At 31.7% G+C, this 18480-nt stretch overlaps 3 protein-coding genes across 4 annotated transcripts; 1 reads left to right on the top strand and 2 right to left on the bottom strand.

Annotated features, from left to right (window-relative positions):
• Positions 1-2022: 2022 nt before the first annotated feature.
• Positions 2023-4918, top strand: LOC114403780 (transcription factor MYB41-like). 2 transcript variants are annotated; one of them, XM_028366938.1, is made up of 4 exons: positions 2023-2226; positions 2601-2840; positions 3505-3634; positions 4003-4918. In XM_028366938.1, the coding sequence occupies exons 2-4, from the start codon at positions 2708-2710 to the stop codon at positions 4667-4669; spliced, it is 930 nt and encodes a 309-aa protein (XP_028222739.1). In that variant the 5' UTR covers positions 2023-2226; positions 2601-2707; the 3' UTR covers positions 4670-4918. The 2 variants fall into 2 exon arrangements, with proteins under 2 accessions (XP_028222739.1, XP_028222738.1); XM_028366937.1 differs by having other exon boundaries at positions 2023-2840.
• Positions 4919-5523: 605 nt separating this feature from the next.
• Positions 5524-8391, bottom strand: LOC114403783 (remorin-like). Its single transcript, XM_028366941.1, has 5 exons — positions 8017-8391; positions 6904-6954; positions 6717-6804; positions 6220-6301; positions 5524-5923 (listed from the first exon to the last, which is right to left on the bottom strand). Exons 1-5 carry the CDS (start codon positions 8192-8194, stop codon positions 5729-5731), a joined length of 594 nt encoding a protein of 197 aa, XP_028222742.1. The 5' UTR covers positions 8195-8391; the 3' UTR covers positions 5524-5728.
• A 4391-nt stretch (positions 8392-12782) lies between these two features.
• Positions 12783-15893, bottom strand: LOC114403918 (transmembrane ascorbate ferrireductase 1-like). Its single transcript, XM_028367148.1, has 4 exons — positions 15695-15893; positions 14015-14063; positions 13709-13908; positions 12783-13385 (listed from the first exon to the last, which is right to left on the bottom strand). The coding sequence occupies exons 1-4, from the start codon at positions 15836-15838 to the stop codon at positions 13083-13085; spliced, it is 696 nt and encodes a 231-aa protein (XP_028222949.1). The 5' UTR covers positions 15839-15893; the 3' UTR covers positions 12783-13082.
• Positions 15894-18480: the final 2587 nt, after the last annotated feature.

Below are 18480 nucleotides of genomic sequence, written 5' to 3' on the forward strand. Positions count from 1 at the left end.
AAAAATTGTACAATCAATGTTGTATATTGAAAAGTTTCGAGAATTTATCTTAATAGAATGTTTATTCAAGAAAAATATTCTTAATTTTTAATTTTATTGTTGTTAATAAAAAAATTTGAAGTGTTAATTTTACATTTTTATTTAAAAATATTTATTTTCTTTACTTCCCTTTGAAACTAACTCGTGCATCACACAAACAGTTTCTTATTAATGATTCTCGTATGATTAATAAAAAACGTTTAAAATTTTAATAGAAGTTTTAAGAATATACTTTAACATAGTATTTTAAACGCAATCTTTTTTATTGGTAAAATTTTATTCAAAATAATATTTTTTTTGTTCTAATATCATATTTAATTTTTTCTCGCATGATTTTATAATTTTTAATAAATATTAGTCAATAAGATAATATGTATTTGAAGGAATGGGTAAAGTGTGTTTCTAACATATCTTAAATTTTAGATAATAAAGTTTTACCGTGAAATAACTGACATAACTGGATCATCTTGGACTTGAAAATAGAGACATCGCCCATGAAATAAATTATTACACCTCCATCCAACCAATTCGGAGAGAATTATCAATAAATTCCTTTTCAGGAGCGATCTATCATTCCTAAATGCAACATACAAATAGATAATAAAAAATTATCATATCCAGCTCTTTTGGAGGATGGATCTATAAGAGTTTACCTATCTCGATAAAAAAAATGTATCTTGTACTTACCGAAATTTGGAGTTGATTGACGTTAAGATCGATGTAGTATCTTGGATGGACTCCATGATTTACATGTTGGACTATATGTACCCTCTGGTATTAGAACACAAGGGGAGACCTGCAAAACAAAGGACTCCAACGCTAAAATAAATACGTGAGTGAGTTGAGAATAAGATGAAAATGGTGAAATAGAACTATAGCATGAGATATGAACTTCAGGTTTTTGATTGTAGGAACTGTAACAATTATGTAACAACTCTTGTAGATAATGTACAACTTGTAGACAATAGCTTATAGATAATTCGTCTCTTATAGATAATTAAATACTTAAGTACCTGCAACTTGAAAAAGGAGTTGTAATATTATTATTAATATTCAAATATTTTGAGGCACTTATTATTAACTTGTCGGCCTAGTAGCTCGACTGTTAAGGGCTGTATGTCCATGCTCCTATATTAGGGATGACGTGAAAGATTAACGTGCATATTTGAACGTCGTGTCATTGTCTACATCAACTTTGTGGACCTTAGATCATACATATCTGATAGAAATTATTTATCGGAATGAATATTTTTTTTTTGTTTGAAAAACACCTATATATTTGGAAAAGATTTATTGAAACCAAACATGAAAATCTTTTAATTATATGAAAATGTATAAACATACTCAAAGAATATATTTGGGTTAATTTTGTGAATAGTGAATTATGGGATTCATGATTTGCAAGAATTATGATTGTTGGCATGAATTTTTTCCCCCCTTCTTAATAACTATATATAATTAAGCTTAAAATTATAGTAAGAATTAATATATATTAATCTCTTTCTTAAAAATAAAAATACACGTTAACAATTTGAGAAAGTAAACTTAAAACTTACACAAAAAATTATTAAAGGACTAAGCTTAATTACATATTATTCATAATAGAAGTGCACAAAAATATCAACCCTTTCATCCTTTGGGAGTCAATTATCAAATTCAAATCAAACTGGACCTCATTTTCACTTTTGAATTCCCTAAACTTAAAACCCAAGGCATACAAGTGAAAACCCGAAAATGAAAATGCCAAGATGTTGTCTGTCAAATGTAGGAATGCAAAGGAGGGAAGTAAGTAGAAGACAGTGCTTGGAGTACAAGTACGAGAAGACAGTGCTTAGATAAAAATGAAAAAAATAGATTTATAAATCTAAGATTTAAAGTTAATTAAAAATGTAATATAAGGTTGATGAAGGTTTGACTCGTGGGGCAGTTCAGAACATAAATGCACCTCGTCAACACCCAAGACTCTTCTTCACCTTAACCAATGAACATTCATTAGATATTATGTCATTGCCATTTATTTGATTCCATCACTCTCTCTTGTCTTATCTTCCACCGCTCCAACCCAAGTTTCAACACTATCTTTCTGCCTTTTGTTGTTTGTGACCCCCTCAAGTCTCAACTCAAATCACTAACCATGACAGAACGTTTCTCCCTCATCCTCACAGTTGCATTGCACTTGCACTCAAGGTAATGATGCATATGGATTTTGATATTTAAGTGCACCCTTTTCTTTTCCATCACTTCCCTCGTTTTCTGCATCCCCTTACAGTGGGGCTTCCCTGCTACACCACCTCCTTCTCTCTTTGCATTCTGATATCTATATTTGCTTTTTATGACGCCATTAAGAACCACACCACTTTGCGTTACAGAGGTATATATGTTTTTATGCTTATAAATAATGTGACCCTTCCCTTGTAGTAGTGGACCTCTAAGCCGCCCCCATTGTCCTATTATCCACACATGCATTTAATTTCCAGTTTCCTTCTGCAACACTCTTCTTTCCCTTCTTCCTTTTTTTGGTTATGATGAGTAGACCCTGACCCCAATTGTTATCACTTCAGTGTGTGCAAGTGCAAGGTTATTATTGAGAGTACAAGGTAAAAAAAACAAAGGGGTGTTATTAAATATTATTAATTGTTGTGGTTTGGTGTGGTAATGAGTGGTGAAGATGGGCAAAGCACCTTGTTGTGAGAAACATGGGGTCAGAAGGGGAGCTTGGACACCCGAAGAAGACCAAGCTTTGGTTGACTACATCCAGAAACATGGCCATGGAAGTTGGCGTTCACTCCCCAAACATGCAGGTGCATTTTCTTATTATTCCTTTATTTCTCTCACTTTCTTCTTCTCTGCTTTTGCATTTCTTGCAAGGTAGGAGTACTTTTATGTTTGCCTTTTTTTTTCTAATATTTTTTGGAAAATTTTTAAGATTAGGAAGAATGGGGCTTCTTTTCTTATCTCTCTGAAGTTTTCATTTTTCTTCAAGGTTTTAGGTATTAGTTAGTGAAAACTTTGAGCTTGCTCTTGAATCAACTTCAATCTCAATGTGACTTGTTTTCATAATGAAGAAAACCCCCGATTGTTGCTTTTGGTTGTGTTCTCCTAGCAGCAATTTCTGCATGTTATAGAACTTTTTTTTTGGGGGGGGGGGGGGGGGGGGTTAAGTAAAAGTTTATAAAAAAAAGGACTTATGACAACTTTAAATTGTTAATTTAGTTGTGTTGTCATTCTATACTTACTGCAACCAAATTTGTTGGCATATGCATTGAACTTATTTTGATCCAATTATACTTTTCCCTTTGGAAAATGTTTTGGAAATTTGTGTTGGACGGGGGATTTGGTGCGTGCTATGAAAAGGGTGAAAATTTGCTCCACTATATGAAGGAGAAAGGTGAAAGCGTGGTTATAAAGATGGAGGAATTATTCAACGAAAAATCATTTAATCAATATATTTTTACAATGAACTAGGTCTCCTAAGATGTGGAAAAAGTTGTCGGCTTCGGTGGATAAACTATCTTCGCCCAGGCATCAAGCGTGGCCCATTTACTAGTGAAGAAGAAAGTACAATCGTTCAACTTCATGGCATGCTTGGCAACAGGTACCACATTGCTCCATTTGCTTATTTTTTTCAACATGTACACAATACACATGCATATCACCAAACCTAAACCCAAACCCTCTTGGTCCTGAAGGCCTATTTTACTCATAAGCTGCATAGTAATATACATGTTTGATACTAAAAAATGTGTCACTTCCAACGGATATTGTTTTAGTTTCAATGCGTAGTGTTCTTTCATTTTGTTAACTGTCATTCTTTCAATCCCTTTTGCCATCAAGGATTCCTTGTATACTAATTAAAACTTAAGGAGAATGAGGACTTTCAAGTTTCATAAATAACCTTTGACCTCCATACTTTAATATTTGGTTGCATTAATCTGTACTTGTGATATTATCGTATTCACTTAGGTGGGCTTCTATAGCATCTCAACTACCTGGAAGAACAGACAATGAGATTAAGAACTTCTGGAACACCCATCTAAAGAAGCGTCTCCTTCGATCATGTCATTCCCAAATAGCAAAACAGCTATGTGTGATTCCTGATCAATCCATTGTCAAGTCCGAATCTCCTTCGACGCGGCACATGGTACAGTGGGAGAGTGTGAGAGTTGAGACAGAGGCAAGGTTGTCATTGGAATCCACAATGCTCAATTCATGGCCAACGAGTAAAACATGCCCTGATCACTTTCTTCAACTTTGGCATTCAGAGGTTGGAAAATCATTTCGCATGATCAAGGGAAAGGAAGAAGGAGTAGTGAGTCAAAGCCTTATCTCACAACCTTCATCTTCATCAAAATTGGAGTCTTGTTCAGATGTGTCATTGCAGGTGAAAACCAACACTGGAACTAGTAGCTGCATTCCAAAGCTTGAGGATGTGAGCATGGTTCATGAACAAACAAGTAGCTACAAACCAAAGCTTGATGATGACACAGCTGGTTCTGACTCCGGCAATTATGAATTTCTTGATACTTCTGATTCTGCACTGAAGCACCTTCTACATATGCCTGATAGTGATATGGGATTCTTGGGACACAATGATCATTTCCAAAATCTCCTTGATGGTACATGTGACTAAGATAGTCTCCTTCATATTTCTTCATAGAAAGGCAATACTTTGAACTGATAGGGAAAATTTTATTTGCCCTTTCTTCTTTTTTGTAAATGCGCTCACCATGTAGCTGGTTTTCAATAGTTGGTGTAGAGGGGGAAAAAGGTAGATAGAAGAATAGTGGAAAGAGATCAAGTTTACCCTCCACTTGATGGCTGTAGCTAAAAGTTAAACATTAATGAATTCAGAGTTAATGATATTGTTCTTGTCCTTCAACTGCTACTGTTTATGTGTATATGCTGGCCCAAGCTGTTGTTGATGTGTTCTTTGATTCACCAAAGTACAGACGGGTGAAGTTGATGTGTTCTTTGGTTCACAAAAGTACAGGAGTGAAATATGTCACATGAGTAGGAATTACAGTGTTGGCATGCCAATAACTAACGAGAAACATTAAAGAATATTATACTTTTTGAATAATCATTTGATCCAACAATCAGTTCGTCTAAACTAAATTTGTTTAAGTGAGTGAATATGTTTTACTTTTAATAAGATCACATACGTTTTAAACTAAGTCAATTGTTTACTACTTTAATACAAGCTTAAGAAAAACAACTAACCCTCAAGTAATGTCCTTATTTGATAAATTCTTACAATAATTTAACTTTTAAACTAGTTGATATCAATAAACTTATTTATTAACGTGGTGACAAGTCAACTGTAGATCAAAATTAAATCCTCTGAAAGATTGTACTGTTGGGTCATGAAATATACCCGTACTAGTGATATGATTGACCAATAAAGCAGAAGTACTTGGATAAAATACCCATCTGGGACAGAGGGAGTAGTGGCCTAATGCTACAAGAAATTCGCATTACCCCAAATTGAATAATTCAATTTCTTGTGTATACACAAAGATAAATTGTTATATTCGAACCAACATATCACTATGCACACGTAATAAATGAACATGAACACAACTCAGCAAAAGACAACCAAACCACACATGTTACATGAACTATCAAAGAAAATACATAATAATAATAATAACCATAATAATAATACAGCATTTTTTAATGATCAGGGTTGTTAGAAACAACCAAAGAGTTTCGTTGGGGCTGTTCCAGTTGCCCTGTACTTTGCAGCTGTCTCCTCTGCCTTCAAGAAATCTTCCCCTTTTTGGGCCTCAATAAATGCCCTCTTTTCTTCAGCTTCTCGGTGGATTGTAGCTATTTTGTTTTTCAATTTCTCTCCATATTCTGCTTTTTTCTTCTCCAGTTGTTCCTGCTCAAAAACACAGTGAAAAGTCAATTTTTCCTCCCCATCTTTGCCAAGTTCAATGTGTTAGAGCTTAGCTTATCGCAGGCATGAAAATTGGAAAGAATATTTTGCTTTTGATAAGGCTTGTTTGAGTTTGGCATATTCTTCTTTCAACTCTATTTTTTTTACACCCATTCTTACCTCTATATTAGAAAAAAGAAAATTTAATGTCAATTCCCAAATGAATAAAGGCATGAACGCAACTTTAAACAGCTCTCACTAAACAAGTTACAATTACTACTAATAAAATAAGTTATTACTTCAATCTTTCTCAATTCTGCCTCCGCTGCAGCTTTCATACTGTTCTCCCATGCTGAAATGACTGAAAGCTTTTTGTGAGACCTGCTCATCAAGTTCATATAAATTAGTTTGAAAAAAAACTGTTAAATAGCATCAAAGAACCAAACGTCCTGATAAAGTAATATGAATATCTGATGACAAGAGCAATATCATTAACTAATAGTGGTCATCTGTTCTAACTTCTAACTAGAATTCCATATTTACATAATTTTTTCAAACTTAATTTCACAATGATCACGTTAATGATGTTTTGCAATGCCAGATATATTTGCTTATAAGAGATTGTTCTGCCAATGATCAGACCAGTTTCTATTGAGCTGAAAAAGGGAATGTAACGATATTATGCATAGCTTATTTGCTTCTGTTTTTGGATTAATCCCCATAGTTATAAATAGAACTGAGTCCACATAAAATGCTAAAGCAACATAAAAGTTATGGAGGTGGTGCAAGCTCATACTTGTTCTCTGATTTTGACTTTTCACTTTCTTCCCATGCTTTGATTAGTGACAGCCTCTTCTCAGTTGCAACTCTCGCAAGGACAGCATCTGAAGAAGAATGAGAAGGCATAGGAATTATTAGGATGTAATGTCAGCATATGAAATGCGTAATGGGATATCAAGTGTCACAATGACAACCAAACACACCTCGGTTCACAGACCCCTCAATTGGTTTCTCTTGAGCAACTTCACTAGTCTCTGACAGAAACCAGATTAACAACAAAAAAACACAATAATTATTATGTTTGAGCCTTTACAGCAACAATTATGATGATTAAATAGGAATGTACATTGTGGTGAACTAAAGAGATAAGGTGACTTGTAAGAAAGTGACTTTGTTAGATGATTAAACCAAAAGTTAAAGTATATGCCATGCAAGGTGTATTACTTGAATTCCAAAGCCTCGTTAAGGGGCTTGTAAACAGGTGACAATTATGGTTTACGTAAGTAAAAAATATCAAGTTCGAAGATTTTAAAATCGTCAATGGATCACAACACAAGACCAAAGATGATTCCTTGAATTTTTGGGCTCAAATATGCAAAATAGGATTTTACTTGAATGCCAGAATCTTTATTATCTTTCAGTTGGATGGTAGCACATCAATTTGGTCATACAACTCTTTCGGATAGAACTACGACGGGAAACTTCAGCACAACAAAACTGATGAAAATTACAAGAAAGACACTAAAAATAATCGAACTAGTCTTTAAAACTCACAAAGTTTAACTCAATTAGTGAATTTTGACATTTTCCATTTTTTTAAACACCTTTAGGAAGGAAATAAAGAGAATAAAAAAAAACTTGCCATCAGAATTAATTTAAAGTGTTATAATTGTTAAAATAACAGAAACCAAAAGACAAAGGAAAACAAATATGGAGACGTTAAAAACTAATATTGCCATCAAAACTGAAGAAAAATTAAAACATTAAATATACCAACTGATTCACTTACACATGTTGGTAGGTAGAAATAATTTCAAATTTTTTTTAAAAAAAGAATAAATTATTTCACTTATATTAAAATCATCATGTAACTCAACAGAAATTAAAAACTGGTGGTCACCTTAATTAACCGGTTGAAAAAAAAAATAAACAGACAGATAAGCAAAAAATTCCCATAAGCACGACTTTTTTTATTTTGATTTTGTTTTTGAAATCGGATATATAATAATATAATATCATCACCCCCACCCTTTTGGTAGCAGATATTAAACTAATGATAAGAGAAAGCGAAATAAAGGGGAATTATGGTATCATACTCTCAACTATGACAAGAGCTTTGGACTCATCAGAAGGAGAGGAAGAGGGTTGTGGAATTACAGATTTCTCCTCAGCCACTTCCTCTTTTGGAACAGCAGGTTCAGGTTCAGGTTCAGGTGCAGGATTAGGGGAAATACTCTCAGTCTGAGCCACCTTTTTTAATTGCTCCTCTGTCATTTTTCCCTTAGAATATCTTTGCACAAAGTGATAGGAAAAAGTAGTGACAAAGTTCTCACTTATTAAGGATGCTAAAAAATGTAATGATGATAGAAAGATAGATAGATATGTAGAGAGATTGAGGAACAGGACAGAGTTGGTTGGGATATTATGGTTGAAGGAAGGTAACTTAACTCAAATTCTAAAAGCTTAGCTGACTGGGATATTGTGGTAGGTACAAATGAGTTGGCATATGCCGTCGTAACACTTTAAGTTTTGAGCATACATACTATAAGCATAATTTTTATTGGAACTCTTTTGTTATAATTCATGTAAATATTTGTTATTATTATTTGTATATTATTGATTTTATCCTAAGTATATACGTATGTTGTGATAATGTGTTGTTCCAATACACATGTATTTTGTATATATTATTATCATTTTTATTGTTGTTGTTATCATCGTTTTTATTATATTATATTATATTTGGTGTTAGAAGAGTATTAGATTAACTTCTTATAGTTAAAATGCTTGAAAACTTGTTCAAGTCTAGTGTTAGTTTTATGATGACAAACCTAGAAAGGTTATGTTATATCTTGAGTTATAGTTATTTGTTTGAGATGTTGTTTGTGTCGTTGAAAAAGTTACAATTCATTCATACACCTTAGAAATCAAAATCAGTTTCTATCTTAGAGAAAATCAACTCCAAGGTAAATCACTTGATCATGAAAAACCCTTTTCTTTTCCTATATATAAAGGAGACCAACAAACTTTATATGCACCAAAGAATTAAGTGGGCTTAACGTTGGGTGTGGAGCTCCTCATAGTCAATTTTTTATATTTCCCTTTGAGTTTTCAAGCTTGAGATTGTATTTTAAATCACAATCATGTTTTTGCCATAGTAAGAGTGATTGTGAAGATCACGGTGGATGAAGCCATTGGGTCAATGCATTCTTGGGAATGGTTGTAAGATTCTCTTCTTTTTTCTTGTTTAGGAATTGCTTCATTTGAGGTTAGGGGGAGTGAGTTCTCTTTTTCTTTAGTTGTATGAGTGATAATGAGGCACAAATATATTGTATGATCTTAGATTTATGATTATAGTAAGTTTATTTTCTTGGAGGATTACGAATACCCTAAAGCACTTTGTTTTGTTATGATTTGGGTGAATTTGATTATTGTATGTTTTGATGTTTTATCATTTTGATATTCTTGAAATTGAATTTGATAATTGATGTTGGATGCACGTGTTGATTTTCTAATAGAAAATATTAACTTAGAACACTAAAACGTGTACTTAAATGAGAGAACTATATTTTGTGTTCTTCATAAGAGTTGTATCCCTAGATGTTATCTAGTTAAGAGATTTGATTTCACTCAAAAAAGATTTATATAATTACAGATATTGCAATTTTAGTGAGTAAAAGTTAAGTTGTCAAAATTATGCAACTAGTTTGTATATTTCCTAATTTTAGGTTTCTAAACAATTGAAAAGGATTTTGAGGTAAACATAGAAGTTATAGATAATTGTCTTATCTTTTTAATGAGATAAGAACCAACTTAATAGGATTTTTGCAACTCCAGACATGATTATTATATTCTATGAAGGTCATAGTAACATAGGAGGAAACATGAGTGTGTAATATTGATATCATAATGAGTGGTAGTACAATGCATGACGTTTATACTTATGATTTTGCGAATGAAGTGAAGTGATGATATTGTTGTGTAAATGAGTAAATGTGTCCATGACTAATATTGTGGTTGAATGCATGATGTTCACAAGTATATGTGAAAGTAATATGTCATGGTATGTATATGTGTTACAAAAATGTTAAGAGAACCTAATTCCTATGGGATAGGAATCTCCAAGGAAATTCGAAAATAAACCATTTGTATATTGTCTATGAACCATGCATCATGTTGTGCATATGTGTTTTGAAGTGAAAAACATTTATCAACCTAACTGAGGAGGTCATGAATGAGTTGACGCACAACTCTATTCTTGGGTGCAACGGTTTGAAACCTCCTTTAAGCTTATGTTGAACACATGTGTTAGAGTATCCTTGTAAGGCCGGAACACCCTAAAGTGTTGTCACGGTGCCATCTCGGTGAGAGTGGTAGTGTTGGTTTACCCATTATGTGACAATTTGTCAACTATATGGATTCCTAAACTACATTCACAGTGATTTCCAAAATGATATCACATGCATACGAGTCTACAGGCATAATGTGCATCGCATTTCATGTGTGACTTATGTATGGAGTGTTTGATTTGGATGAGACATGCTTGTATTGATTGTCCATCATTAATATTATAAGAAATATAAGTAAAAAAATAATTAATATTAACTTAAAAAAATAATAATAATTTTAGAATAACAAATAAATTAAATACCCTAGAGTCATTTCTTTCGGTGGATCCTAAGACTACTTATTCTTTTTTTTTTTTTGGGGGGGGGGGGGGGGGTTACTTTAACATAGTAAAGAGTTTAATTAATTCGAAGTCGTATCCTTTCTAGTCTTTGGTACTTGTTTTAATTTTTTCCTTTTTTATATGTAATTTAATTATTCCCTTTTAATTTCATTTAATACTTTTATCGGTAATTTATTTCCTTTTTTTAGTAATATCTCCAACAAAGATATAAATAATCTTTGTTTAACAAGATTAATTTATAATAAATAATATATTTTTCAAACATTGTAGGACTCGTAAGATTAATTTGAACACTCACTTTTAATAATTTTAATATTAGAGTGAAATTTTGTATAGAGGATTTAAATTTATGTAAAATATAACACCCACCAAATTAAGCTGAATAACTCATTTAAACAGTTATGTATTGTAGATGTCGTAAATTATTACTAACTGAATAATTTAATGATTCAAATAAGCCAAGCATTTTCAAACGGCTCAATATTTTATAGGAATAAAAACGATACCCTTAGCTAAAGAAAAAGTAATTGATGCCATTATTACGGATGATACTCTTTATAAAAAGCAGTCATCAAGAAGATTTTGAGTATGGAAATTCAAAGATCCGGGGACCATTGATGAAATAATAATTTCTTAAAATTCGAATACTCCTTTTATTAGGAACAATATTATTATGTTTAATTGTAAAAATATGATAGCCTTTTTTTTTTTTTTTCGGGAGGAAATTAGATGCATTTCTTACGATTGATATCATACTGACAAAGAACATACAGATCCTACAACATTTTGCATCAATTGACTAGGTTGTTAATAGAGCAGACCATGCTAACCAACCAGCCCAAGTGACTTTTTCCATTTCAATGGAAAACCAACCACACTGATTGATCTGTCATTCGCAATGAATCACCCTCGAATTATGTTGCTTTCTCAAAACCACCAGCTATCTGCATATGCAGCCATCGAGGTTGTGATTCTTGAGCATATACCCTGGCCGGTTGTGATCCAAATGGCTGAGTGCCAACTTCTTTTGAAGGAAAACATTCAATAGTAGGGCTCATGCTCAATCTCAATAAATTGCCTCCAGTTTTTTTTTTTTTTCAGAAGGAAGTATTGCTCCGAGACAAAGGACATCTAAATACTGTTAAAAATCCTGCATTCGGGTGTTAATTTCCATCAACATCTACAATTTAAGCTGTTAACAATGCTTTGAGTCGACACAACTTATTATATGAGGCCCAATTGAAAACAGCGCCTATTCGCTTTGTTGTGTAATTTTGCCCATGTTTTTTCACCACAAAAGAAGTGTTATGACTTATGAAGCATCATGTCAATTAATTTCACTTTCGAATTGGAGTAAGAGTTAAAACAAAGTTTTTTTTTCCCTTCCTTTATAAAATCGTGGAAATAAATATAAAGTGGATTGCAAGGGTGTTGGGAGATAAGTGGATTACACGGGTGCTAACTCACGAAAACTAGTGCAGAGAGTGATGTTTGCGCCTCATACTAAGAAATGAGATAGAAGACGGCGTGACAATGTTTGGTCGATCAAAACAATGCAAAATGTAAAATTGATGGTATGAATAGTCGCAATCAAGCGTACGTGCATGTCCGTTGTGTTGGCTCCTTCTTTTAGTGACAACAAAAACGTCTTCTTGGTTTGTTGGAATCATGAAATTGTCCGCGAATCCATCACTAGTTCCCTGATAATCTATTTTGAGCTAAAAAATTCCGAAACAAAATTTTCTAACAGGAAAAGGGGCAACTAGCCAACTAGTAACGTTCTCTAATACATATATTTTTATTGTAAAATAAAATTTATGTGAGATTGTTAAATAGAGAGTGGGATTTACATAACTTGCATTTAAAAATTGTTATTAACATTTTCCATAATAAAAAGATAATTAACGTGCACAGTTTTTAATCTCCATTATTCTAATATATATCCAATTCATTGAAGTATTATTCCTCCTAAAAAAACTTGCCAAAAGTCACTGTTTGTGTCTAAATCTCCTTTTATACTAGTGAACATTTCCATCCTCGTTGGCACCTAGAATGTCTTTAATAATAATAATGATAATAATAATGATAATAATAGTAAACTTGAAAAGATACGATGTATTCATATCTTCACAAGTTCGAAATTTCCATGCTCTATCGAAGCGAGACAAAAGCGAAAGTGAAGGAATAAAATTACAAGATAGACTGAATTTTCAATGTTCGGTTCACAAGTTATATGAGCTAAATCTCTACTGCTGATCAAGGAAAAGTTGAAAACTAAAAAAACTGATATAACCCAACGACTAATTTCACATTTTAGGGTTAATATATTGAAATTGATGATTAATTACGAGCTTTATGTCCAAGAATACAAACAATAAATTATTTCCTTCTTCCGACTCCCAATATAAACTTATAGCAGACATGAGATTATTCCATAAAGTAAAAATGAGACAAACTTACAAACAGAAGTGTCTATATGGCTTCATAGTCATCTGCGGCAGGGGCTGGGGGAGCATCAGCTAGAGCAGATAACACAACAAAGGCACCAAATAAGACTGTGATAATAGCAGTGAAGTTGACAAGCAAAGCCTCAGAACCATATTTGTCCAATCCTGAGTTCTCAAGGAAAGTGAGCTTCTCCAGAAACCCAAGAGCAGCAGTGCCCACAGCCAAGACAAATACAAACAGCCCGAATAGCGCATGCCATGGAAGTGAGGCGCGCCTAATGTCGGGAGTCCCACCAGGGAAGAAAAAGATCACAAACCCATATATCCACTGCAGGGAACCAACACAAAGTTTAGTACAGAATTGAGTTTCATTTGGACATAAGCAAAGTCCATATTTTCAATCTATAGCTTGCACCATAGACTCTAAACTGAAATTATAAACTTAACAGTAATCATATCAAGTCTTCAAGGTATACTACATTTATAGGATAGTTTAGATTAGTGCATGTTTGGATTAGTATCTGTGATCCACGTTTGATCAAGTTTTCACGTCAAGATGCACCAAAAAGCAACTAAAAGTTGCTTCTGTGATCCACGTTTGAGTTGTGTGAATGCGAATCCAAACACGCTTAGTCATATGCAGTGGTTTACCTGAATGCCATAAAGGACAATAACCCCAATTCCAAGCCATGAATGCAAGCTGTAGAGATTGGCAATCCCACTTTCATTGTGATACTTGAAGGCAGTATAAATTCCAACTATTCCAAGTATTAATGCGATGGCATGGAAAACAAGGTGTATCAATTTCTTCACTTCCTTCTTCAGGGGTAATGCTTTGTAGCTTATAATAGCTGCATGTTTTTTCACGTATGAGAAAAATCAGAGAAACAATTTAATATTTAGTAGGTCAACAAAATCGAATGGAATTGATTCATAAAGCAGTTCCTTGTGAATTACCTTCACCCCCAAGGACTAGTAAGCCAATGACAATAAGAACTGGATGAAGCTGTACAAAGGGAAATGTACGTAAGATGTAGGGATCTCCTAAAAGTGATAGCACAATTCAACTATGAATGTCTACTTGTATAGTAAGTTATTTTTCACACGTAACTTTGACCTCGTGACGCATGAGAGAGACCATAATATTTATTCAGATTCAAAGGACCCAATCTCTGAATATTATAATTTTTGTTTTATTTTTTAATTACATCTCATTTCTCACTCAAATCCAAGACAGATAGGCATGTGGGTCCATGTCCATCCCACAAGTTGCAAATTCTGGACCGCATGAAATATTAAATTCAAAATGAGAAGTAGGTAGAGAACGTGGCCAATAATTAATCAAAACATTTTAGAAATAATAAATTCTTCAGAGGCCCAAAACATCCATTTTAAGCCTAAAATGTAGCAGATAGAAACGCAGTTTCCAGTTAACTCCTCTGAAGCTTAGAAAGGTAGGTAGGACTTAACCAACAAAATAGGGGGAAAAAAAGCACTTATGATCCAATTTATAATTGCCACACGAATATTCGCTAGAACAATAAAACAATAAACTTAGTGATAATTAACTGCAAATCCCCTCTTAAATTATTTCGGTCAAACAGGAGATTTTATTTTTTGTGAGAAACCAGAGGACTCTTTGAGAGATAATATCAATCTTTGGTAAATAACCTTTGAACGTTACCCAGAAAAGCATAACTTTGTGAATTTACTTTATGAGACAACTAAAGCCTAAAGGGCTCTATCACTACAATGATTTGAATGACTTTTAAATATAAAAACAATATCTCATATTTAAATTATCACAACTCGCAGCACAGCAGCCTCGTACAGTATCTACAGATTTTATATATATATATATATATATATATATATATATCTCACACGAGGTACATGAACTCCGTTAACAAATGTTTCTGTAAATAGAACTTGAAACAAATAAATCATATGAAAAGCATCCAAATGTTTGTTAAGCTTAAATAAAAAATTATTTATGTACCAAGAAGTCAAAATTAATCCGAATGCACGTACACTAAAAAAATAATACGAATATATTGGATCGACACTAACTTATTATTATTATTCAAACAAACAGAAAATGTACTATAAAAAACTCATAAATTAGGTGCAGCTTTCAATTCAAGATGTTTTTCAATTTCAAAATATATAGCTATAATAACGTTAACTTAATAATCTTTTTCTTATTAAAATGAACTAATCACATAAACGCTATTCTTTTTAGGTGCATAAAAATAATATATTATTGAGAATAGTGACATATTCGGAAAGAAGAAGAAAAAAAAGGGAAAATGGAGTAGAGAAAAAATAAACAGCAAAAAGGCGGCTTACAGTTAGGATTAGGCGTTAAGTTGTGTAGTTGAACAGTAAGCTAAAACTAATCTTTTTATTTTTATTTTTCTTATCATGGTATGGGTAAGAAGTTGGCTCTATCGGAAGCATCGACTAATCTTCATACCGTGAGCACAATTGAAAGAAGAGAAAACAAAAACTGAAAAGCACCCCAGAAGATATGGATGCAGATTAGTGAACACGCACAATTGAAGGCCCAAATTTCAAAATTTGTAAATAGCTATTAGCATTGAGAAGAAAAGAAAAAGGAGTGGAAAGAGAAAATACATTGAAGATGAGGGCCTTGTTATCAGAATCCCAAGCCAAGCCACCCCTAAAATTGAGGACCCAGAGCACGACCAAGATGCTGGCAACAAGTGCCAGAACGTGAGCCACGTATGTCAGGGGAAGAGCAGGAACACCCAATGCCATCTTCTTCTTCTTCTTCTTCGACACTGTCTGGAACTGCAATCACTATAAAAGATTATTGCTAGCGTCCCCCATCGTTTTGACCTTCCAGATCTTTTTCCTTATCCGCTCGATTCTCGCCACGTGCCCACAAATCATACCGCATTTCTATGATACTCTCTATCTTCGGTCACATTTGGTTTCAGTCTATATGTAATTATAAGACTAAATGTCACTTTTTCATACCTTTTAAACTTTAAATTAATTAATTATTTTATTTATATTCAGTATTTCATTAAAATTTAAAATATTAGTAAAATAATTAATTAATCAGAATACTTGAACTATTATGAATTTATTGATATTATTTTTAATTCTCACATAAAAATCAATATTGACAAAACATGGACATTTTTAACAAAAAAATTGAAAAAATTATTAAAATGAAACTTTCTAAAATATAAATAATAAAAAAATTAAAAACACTAAAATATAATTAACCAAAATGATATTTTCTTAATTATAAATGACCTATACTTTTAAAAAAAATCATTTGGTTCTTATAATAAGTAAGTAAACTTTGTCGGTACATAAGACTAATTAGAAAACTCACTTATTTTTCTAAAATTTAAAAGTTAAATTAATTGGTTTAAAATTACAAAACTAACACCAAATTTGATTAAAAAAACTTACCCTTTATTCAGGAACTATTTGATTTAAAGGAATGAAAAAATATCAAAAAAATATTTAAATTAAAGTGAAATATAAAAATATGAGACTCACCAATTTTTGAAACTTTATACTCTTATACACCTAAGTGAAATTATATTAAACACTACTTTAACCTCTTCTACTCCACTGCTCATCCAATCACTTTCAGTAATTATAAAGTCTTCTCTTTTTCAACAAGTCATTGATTGAATGGTATTAATTTTTTTTTAAAGTAATATTATGAGTTTAGATTTTATGAATAAAAAAATTATGATTGAAATGAAATATCTTAATAAAAGTGACTATTTATATTTTTTAATAAAAATTAACTATCAATAAAACATTAAATATTTCACATAAATATCATAATAAATAAAAAAATATATCCAATAAGAATTTAAATTAAATCAAACTTGTTGTGAAAACAATATTATTTCTCTCAACTTGTTATAATTATTTGTTTAATTAATAATTACAATATTTTTTATCTAAGATTTATCATTGTTATAAGAATTAAATTTATTTTGCAAAAATGTTAAAAAAATTAAAGTTTTATCTCACCTTAATTATTTTTTGTAAATTTCACTTTTCTATTATAAATTAGAAATTCAGTTTAAAAACTAAGGGCTTCATTCTTTCAATTATGTATTTTTAACACTCTATTTGTTCTCTTATTAAGAGGTTCATTCCACACATTATTTTTGTAATTAGCAGAAAAATACCTTTTAATCACCTCAAATTATTTTTTTATCTTTGTCTATATATTTGATTCTTTTCATCATGTATCCATTTTAATTTATAAATAAAATTATACCATAATTTAAATATTAAAAAAATGTTATTTATTATAAATTTAAATTATATAAAAATAATGATCCATCTTACAAAATGCACATGTTAAAATAGTATTAGTTAAGTGTTAAAAAATCATGTGCTTGTGGGCTTAACGGAGTCACCTCTTCCTTGTCTTTTATTAATGTCATTATGTGGTTGGTGTCACCGTTGGCCTTGGCTTGGATGAACTTTGACATCTATCGCAGCCTTATGCAACTCATACTAATCTGCTCATGCTGCTAAAGTAGTACGCCATCGCCTTTTCTTTCGTACATATTAAGTTTTATTTTTTTCTTCTTTTTTTACCATAGAACTTATTAAGTTATTAACAACTAATATAATAAATAATATTGACCTTAATTCCTCTTTTCCGTAAACTATTGTATTTTAGAGGTTAAAAATTAGTCGAAAAGTTAAAAGTGGGTACCGGTAAACATTTAAGTTAATTTATTAAATAAAAATATTTGATAAAATTAATTATTGAAGTACAAATAACATTTAAAAAAAACAATAAAAATTATATAAATATTTTAAAAATAAAAATGAAAAAAATATAAAAACTAATAATTAGAAATTAACATTTTATTATTTTAAGTAATACTTTAAAAATATTATAAATTACTAAAAAATTATTTATCAAATAATAAAGTAAATTTTTCGGATAATAAAATAAATTAAAAATTAACTAAAATAAGTTATGGAATCTAACGAAATATATAGAAGAGGCTGAAATCTTATTTATTTATTGGTCAGCTGTAAGAGAGAGGAAGTGCCACATGACATTTATCGTAGCATTATGCATCAGTTAATGTTGACCCGACTAACCAAATGCAATTTCAAGAACCTTTTTGCATATTTTTATTCTTCTTTTAAATGGTAACTTGTCTACATCTCACATTTAGAAGGATAAAAATGATGATTAATCACCCATTTTAATTATTTTTCTCCAATGCTTCTTCACAGATCCAGCTCTTTGGCTCGAAAAAGTCAATCTAGCCCCTCCTTAAGGTGTGAAGTTCAAAGCCATGTGTGTGTGTGTGTGTCTGTTAGGTGAGATCCTTGTAAAAATTGTGGTGAACAGAGAAGAAATGTTAATTAGGACTCAGGAGTGTCAAAATCAT

This window comes from Glycine soja, chromosome 20 (assembly GCF_004193775.1).
Source record: "Glycine soja cultivar W05 chromosome 20, ASM419377v2, whole genome shotgun sequence".
Taxonomy (NCBI): Eukaryota; Viridiplantae; Streptophyta; class Magnoliopsida; order Fabales; family Fabaceae; genus Glycine; species Glycine soja.